This window comes from Aristolochia californica, unplaced genomic scaffold (genome assembly GCF_029961685.1).
Source record: "Aristolochia californica isolate CCGP_79_NKW_82.1479 unplaced genomic scaffold, dmAriCali1.0.hap1 SCAF_8, whole genome shotgun sequence".
In the NCBI taxonomy this organism is placed as follows: Eukaryota; Viridiplantae; Streptophyta; class Magnoliopsida; order Piperales; family Aristolochiaceae; genus Aristolochia; species Aristolochia californica.
Genome location: NW_027182279.1, coordinates 39,621,943 through 39,629,820, shown reverse-complemented (window position 1 = coordinate 39,629,820; position 7,878 = coordinate 39,621,943). Strand labels below are relative to the sequence as shown.

The window sequence follows — 7,878 nt, the reverse complement described above, 5'->3', positions numbered from 1 at the left end:
ATTAATAAAGTGTTAGAGAGATTTCGGATAAAGGATTGTTCACCAAGTGTAGCTCCCATTGTGAAGGGTGATAGGTTCAATTTGAACCAATGCCCGAAGAACAACTTTGAAAGGGAACAAATGAAAGACATTCCATATGCTTCTGCTGTCGGAAGTCTGATGTATGTTCAAGTCTGCACACGACATGATATTGCATTTGTTGTTGGAATGTTGGGGTGATATCAGAGTAATCCCTGGTTAGACCACTGGAGAGCTGCCAAGAAAGTAATAAGGTACCTTCAAGGAACCAAATACTACATGCTGATGTATAGACGGACAAACAATCTAGAAGTCATTGGTTACTCAGATTCTGACTTTGCTGGCTATATCGATTCCCGAAAATCAACATCAGGATACATGTTCTTGATGGCCAGTGGAGCAATATCATAGAGGAGTGCCAAACAGACTTTGATTGCAACATCAACTATGGAAGCCGAGTTAGTTTCCTATTTTGAGGTTACTTAACATGGTGTATGGCTTAAGAGTTTCATTTCTGGGCTTAGAATTATGGATTCTATCTCTAGGCCATTGAGAATGTATTGTGACAATTCAACTGCTGTTTTTATGGCCAAGAACAACAATAGTGGAAGTCGAAGTAAACACATCGACATAAAGTATTTGGTCATAAGAGAACGTATTCAAGAAAAGACAACCGTCATTGAGCACATAAGCACTGAATTAATTATAGTTGATCCTTTGACTAAGGGTATGCCACAATTTAAATTCAAGAATCATGTTGTGAATATGGGACTTGGTTCCATTATGTAATTTTTCATTGTATGAACAATGTTATTTTAGTGAAATTCTTTATTTTTGTGATGTTTTTCTCACATTTATGTGCACTTTAATTTTGAAAAAATCATCTGTGTTGGACCAAGAATAAACATTGGGTTTATTCCTAAAGTATAAGAAATAAATACATAATAATACATGGAAGGTAATACTCGTTATCAGAGGACCTATCGCCATGATTCATGTATTTATGACTTAAATTCAGATTATCGATGAGATTAAGATTACATTAGAAGTGTGGACCAAGTGGGAGAATGTTGACTACAGAGGTTGGTTCAACTTCCTTTCAGTTTCGGAAGCAATGGGCCAATGTCTTTCATGGAGAACGTGGTGCCGTTTCGGAAGACCACGTTCCCACGTCCATGGAGGTTTAAGTCCCACGTCCTCCCATCGGCAGTTACAGAAGCTGATAAACTTGATGGGAGTTTGGTTTATAAATAGAGGTTTGGTCCCCAATCTCGTTCACTCGTACAAAACCTTCAGTTACACTATCAAAGAAAGTGATCAGAGAGCGGAAGAGCCAGACGTAGAAAACTCCGGTGAAGTTTTTGGAATTTGATCGAATGAATAGAGGTAAGATTTTGAGCTTCCTTTTCATTATTATTCAATGAATTTCATACTGCTATTTAGAAATTCATGATAAGCTAACACCCCAATGATTCCCTAACAGAGGAGAGCTCTGCTGCCAATGAAAGTCTGAAATCCATGGCCACAAGCGTTTCCTTTCCTGCTATGATCCTCAACAGATTAGACAACGCTGCTGCTGAAATCTGAAAGTTAGAGACAGACGACCCATTACTTCATTTATCCCCATGACCACAACCCTCTCCTTTCCCTGCTGTTACTACTAAAAGTTCGAAACCCGTTACTCGATTTCATCCACGGCCGCCACCTTGTTTGTTTCCCAGCAGCTAAAGCATCAACCACTCATCCAGGACTCCCCCCACCGACTGGCCGCAGGTTGACTGTCTCAGCGCCCAAATCCATCATGTAACACGCGATCTCTTCGTCTAAACAAGCCGATTCCGTACCTATTTCTGTCCAAAGCTGAAGTCGTGGCTGCCGTCTGGTTATTGTTTCTACATCCTTTCTAGTATCTCAACACTGGGTTGTCTTTCTCCAGGTGGGAAACTGACACTAACGGAGCAGAACATTGAAAGGGGATAAACTTCCAACTTTGACGACGATTAGGAAACTGAAAATGCCTCAGACAAACACGTTAGGCATGCGAGCGCGAGTCAACACCGGCCATGCACCGATTCTTCTGATAGAGATAAAAGATAAAAAGGTGATTGAAAACAGAATCACGAACTGTGTCGTAATAAAAAGAACTGCGGCACTGACCAATGAGATCTTATCTCTTAACTGAAGAAATTATGCTATCCCTTCTTCACTGGGTCCTCAAAGAACAAGATCAGGTATTGCTGACACAGAGAATGTCTCATGATGTTTGCTTATTTGCTTTGTCCTTGTCTGGCCAAAGAAAACGATAACTACCCACTTCAGCCATTGACAACAAGTATCGTTTTCTGCGTATGAACAGGGAGTCCTTGAGATTCATAAACAATTAGAAGTTTCACAATGTAAACTGGAAACCAGTCAAGATAGAACACAATTGATAATTTCTTAAGACTCTTGGGCTTTCATGGAAGACAAATGAGCAAAGAATTGACAAAACTAATAGAAAATAGTACAATTTTGTTGACAAAAAGGAGAAACACACATAATCCTTGGATAAGAAGGGAATCATGACCAGAATTGATTGGAAATAGAAGAGTGTTTTCATGCTGAATCAAGCCATATTAATTAGTAAAATGATGGTGGGTCCTTTTTGACATTCATAGAATGTGAGAAAACATGCCTTTTCCCCTTGAATTCTCCCTCCCACTTTTTTTACATCTCGAGTCTTACTTGCCAAAACAGAAAGGAAGTGGGAATTATACTAAATTACCCATTTTTTAACAAATAATAAAAAAATAATCAACTGCCAAACTTAATATAAAAAATATATAACTTTGACGGGTTAACTACACATGTGTACGCTCACGTTAGCTTTGACTGCTTATGTGTCACCATAACGAGACACTATATTAGCATCCAAGGAATTAACGCCATGTCACCTGATACGTCATCACATCGCCATTTCATCAAACATGTGTAGGATATGTCATCACGCACCTCATCAACACTCCATGTTAGAATACCTTTTTTTTTCTTTTTTCTTTTATTATTAATTAAAGTTCTTTTTTAATTTTAAAAATATTTTAAAAATAATAATTTCTAGTTTTAAAAATCTTACACATTTCATTACCTTCCATTTAATATAAAAACATAAAATATAATTTATTAATTATTTTAAAAATATTTTTTTAATTTAATAAATAACTTACATTATCGATTTAAGATATTATTAATTTAATATAATATTTTTTAAATATTTAATTTGGTTTTTAAAAATATTATTTGTTGGTACATATTTTATTACATTCTTTTTTCTAATAAAAAACATAAATTTTGTATATCAATTAATTAAAAATATATATTCTTACCAATTTAACACCTTTCATAATCAATTAAAGATATTTTCAACATTTTTTTTTTAAAATTGTTTTTTTAAATTTTTTTATTGGTTCGCGTTTCATTACCTTTGATTTATTGTAATAAAATATCAATTTTTTATATTAATTATTTAAAAAATATTTCTCTAAAGTAGTTAACACCTTTAATTATCCATTTAAGATATTTTTTAATTTTTTTTTGAAATTTTTTAGTTTTTAAAAATGTTATTTATTGATACGTGATTTATACCTACTATTTATTGTAATAAAATATCAAATATTTATATTAATTATTTTCAAAATATTTTTAATGTAATTAACACCTTTCATTATCGATTTAAGATATTTTTTAATTTAAAAATATTTGATAAAAAATATTTTAGTTTTCAAAATTTTTATTTCTCGATACTAGTTTTATTACCTTCTATTTACAATAAAATAATATAAAATTATTTTTTAATTAATTAAAATTAAAATTAAAATTTAATTATTTTAAATAGAAGACAAATAAAACGTATACTAAAAATAAGATTTTTGAAAACTAAAATAATTTTTATAATATATTTTTCATTAAGAGAGTATCTTAAATCGATAATGACATGTGTTAACTACATTAGAAAAATATTTTTTAAATAATTAACATATAAATATTCTGTTTTATTACAATAAATAAAAGAAATGCAACATGTAGCTACAAATAAGATTTTGAAACAATAAAATAATTATTTAATTAGAAAATATTTTCTATCTATAATGAAAGGAGTTAATCAAATTAAAATAATTTTTTACTAATTAATAAATCAATAAGATTTTTAATTTTTTAATAATTTTTAAAATTTATAATATCTTAAATCAATAATGAAATGTGTTAAATTGATTAGAATATGATTTTTAATAAATTAATATAAAATTTTAATATTTTCTTATTATAAAAAGAAAATAATAAAATATGTACCACCAAATAAAATATTTAAAAAATAAATATTTTTTACAAAATATTGTATTAAATTAAATTGATAATATAAGGTATTAATTACATTAAATTTATTTTTATATAATAATAAAAATAATTTTTATTATATTAAATAAAAGGTAATAAAATATGTAAAAAATTTTAAACCTGAAAGGAATATTTTAAAAATATTTTTTAACTTCCAACTTAACTTAAATCAATAATGATTTAAGTTCTTTTTTAGTTTTAAAAATATTTTAATATATCATGTGTAGGAAATTTTTTAGTTTTTAAAAATGTTATTTATTGATACGTGATTTATACCTACTATTTATTGTAATAAAATATCAAATTTTAATATTAATTATTTTAAAAATATTTTTAATGTAATTAACACCTTTCATTATCGATTTAAGATATTTTTTAATTTAAAAATATTTTATAAAAATTATTTTAGTTTTCAAAAATTTTGTTTCTCAATACAAGTTTTATTACCTTCTATTTACAATAAAATAATATAAAATTATTTTTTAATTAATTAATTTTAAAATTTAAATATTATTATTTTAAATAGAAGGCAAATAAAACAAATACTAAAAATAAGATTTTTGAAAACTAAAATAATTTTTATAATATATTTTTCATTAAGAGAGTATCTTAAATCGATAATGACATGTGTTAATTACTTTAGAATTTTTTTTTAAATAATTAACTTATAAATATTCTGTTTTATTACAATAAATAAAAGGAAATGCAACATGTAGCTACAAATAAGATTTTGAAACAATAAAATAATTTTTTAATTAGAAAATATTTTCTATATATAATGAAAGGAGTTAATCAAATTAAAATATTTTTTTACTAATTAATATCGACCAATAAGATTTTTAATTTTTTTAATAATTTTTAAAATTTATAATATCATAAATCAATAATGAAATGTGTTAAATTGATTAGAATATGATTTTTAAAAAATTAATTTAAAATTTTAATATTTTCTTATTATTAAAAGAAGATAATAAAATATGTACCAACAAATAAATATTTTTTTAAAAAATTGTATTAAATTAAATTGATAATATAAGGTATTAATTACATTAAATTTTATTTTTATATAATAATAAAAATATTATTTATTATATGAAATAAAAGGTAATAAAATATGTAAAAAGTTTTAAACCTGAAAGGAATATTTTTAAAATATTTTTTAACTTCCAACATAACTTAAATCAATAATGAAAGTATTATGGGAGAAAAAAGGTAAGCATAGGTGGAGAATTGATGCAGGGCATGATGACATGTCGTACTTATGTCTGATGACGTGGCACTATGATGAAGTGTCGGGTGACATGGCGTTCATTAATTCGGTGTTGTTTGATGATGTGGGAACACATAAGTGGCAAAAGCGGACATGTTGTGCTTGGTCAAAGTTGGATTTTTTTATATTAAATTTGGAAGTTGGTTATTTTGTTAATATTTATTTAAAAACGGGTAATTTAAAAGTTAGACGAGCTGATTTGGTCAAAGTTGAAGATTCTTCAATCACTTCTGAGTTCAAAGCTTCAGTTATAAATACCCACTTCATAGCCCTTTCTGCACCAAGAGTCTCAGCAATCAGAAACATCCTTCTCTGATAATGGGGCTTGTTCAGTTTCTGCACCAGGTGAGCCTCCTCACGGCAGTTCTTCTCCTTTTAGCTGCCATGGTTGCTGTCTTACAGTGCTGGATACGACCGGTACGTGCGAATCGGAAGCTTAAGAAGAACGGATTCTCTGGACCACCTCCCTTTTTCCCTTTAGGAAACATAAACGAGATGACGAACAAGAGGAAGAAGATGAAGGGTGGCAGTGGGTCTGAGCAGTCTTTGAAAATCAGCCATGACATTCATTCGGCTGTCTTCCCCTTCTTTTCTCATTGGAGACAGAGATATGGTTAGTAGGTTTGCATTAATGGTCGGTTCTGATCGTTTCTGTGTCGCCCATACATGAATGCAGGCTTGTTTGTACAATGGATGCATGTCTGAGAGCTCTAGTGTCTTCGTTATTTGGATCTAACGTAGGAAAATGTGATTTGCAGGGAAAGTTTTCATTTACTGGCTTGGCACGGAACCATTTTTGTACATTGGAGAGCCAGAGTTTCTGAAGCAAGTGGCCTCTGGTGTCTTGAGCAAGACATGGGGTAAGCCTACTGTGTTCAAGTCTGACAGAGAGCCCTTGTTTGGGAAGGGCCTGGTCATGGTAGAAGGAGAGGACTGGGCTCGACAGAGGCACATCATTACACCTGCATTTTCTCCTAACAATTTGAAGGTGATGTCTCTTTCTCTCTCTTATCTGCTCTCTCTTTAATATAGTTCATCTTCTTGCTTTGCTAATGGCACTGCCATTAACGATTTTCTTTTGATGCAGGCTATGATGAGCATCATGGTAGAGTCAACAAACCAAATGTTGGATAAATGGAGCAGCCACGTGAGGGCTAACAGAGCAGAGATCAATGTGGAGAGAGGACTCACAGACAACGCAGCAGAGATAATAGCCAAGACCAGTTTTGGAATGAGCAACCCAGATGGGCAAAAGGTCTCTGAGAAACTGCAGGCCATGCAGCGAATGCTGTTCAAATCCAACCGCATGGTGGGGGTCCCCTTCAACAAGTACATCCACCCTCTACAAACCCTGGAATCGAAAAAGCTAGGGAAGGAGATAGATGATCTCTTTCTCTCCATTATAACCTCTCGAAAGGCAAAGGGCATCCGAGATAGAGGCAGACCAGTTGGGAATGACCTGTTGAGCCTTCTGATGGCAGAGAATGAGAGAGATGGTAGGGTTGGGAAGAAACTGACAGAGAGAGAGCTTGTTGACGAGTGCAAGACCTTCTTCTTTGGAGGGCTTGAGACCACTGCTTTGGCTCTCTCATGGACTCTGCTTGTCCTTGCTCTACACCCAGACTGGCAGAGCAGATTGAGGGAAGAAATCAAGGAAGTCACTGGAGGACAATCTCTGAATTTCACCATGCTTTCTAAGCTGGAGAAGGTGAGTTTGTCTTTCCAACATGATTATCGTCTTCCCTAACACATTCTCTTTTAAGAAAATAACAATTTTCTCGTCTACACAGATGGGTTGGGTGCTCAACGAAGTCCTCCGATTATACCCATCATCACCGAACATTCAACGGCAAGCTCGAGAGGAAATCCGGGTCGGCGAGCAAATCATCCCCAAGGGGACGAACATATGGATTGATCTGGTGGGTCTTCACCATGATCCAGACCTGTGGGAGCAGGATGTGAATGAATTCAAACCAGAGAGGTTTGAGAAGGGCTCCCATGGATGGTGCAAGCACAGGATGGGGTACCTTCCTTTTGGGTTAGGAGGCAGGATGTGCATAGGCAGGAACCTGTCCATTATGGAGTATAAGATCGCATTAGCCTCTATCCTTACTAGATTTTCCTTCTCAGTTTCTCAAAACTACTGTCACTCTCCTGCCGTTATGCTCACCACTAGACCCACTCATGGGGTGCAGCTGATCCTTGAATCTCTTCAGTGA

General features: G+C 32.3%; 1 protein-coding gene across 1 annotated transcript; it reads left to right on the top strand.

Annotated features, from left to right (window-relative positions):
- Positions 1 to 5,977: 5,977 nt before the first annotated feature.
- Positions 5,978 to 7,878, top strand: LOC137938524 (cytokinin hydroxylase-like). Its single transcript, XM_068783477.1, has 4 exons — positions 5,978 to 6,272; positions 6,418 to 6,647; positions 6,747 to 7,367; positions 7,450 to 7,878. Exons 1-4 carry the CDS (start codon positions 5,978 to 5,980, stop codon positions 7,876 to 7,878), a joined length of 1,575 nt encoding a protein of 524 aa, XP_068639578.1.

Coding starts and splice junctions, on each gene's coding strand:
- LOC137938524 (XM_068783477.1), top strand. CDS start 5,978: ATGGGGCTTGTTCAGTTTCTGCACCAGGTGAGCCTCCTCACGGCAGTT. Junction 6,273..6,417: donor TCATTGGAGACAGAGATATG/GTTAGTAGGTTT, acceptor TGTGATTTGCAG/GGAAAGTTTTCATTTACTGG. Junction 7,368..7,449: donor TGCTTTCTAAGCTGGAGAAG/GTGAGTTTGTCT, acceptor TCGTCTACACAG/ATGGGTTGGGTGCTCAACGA.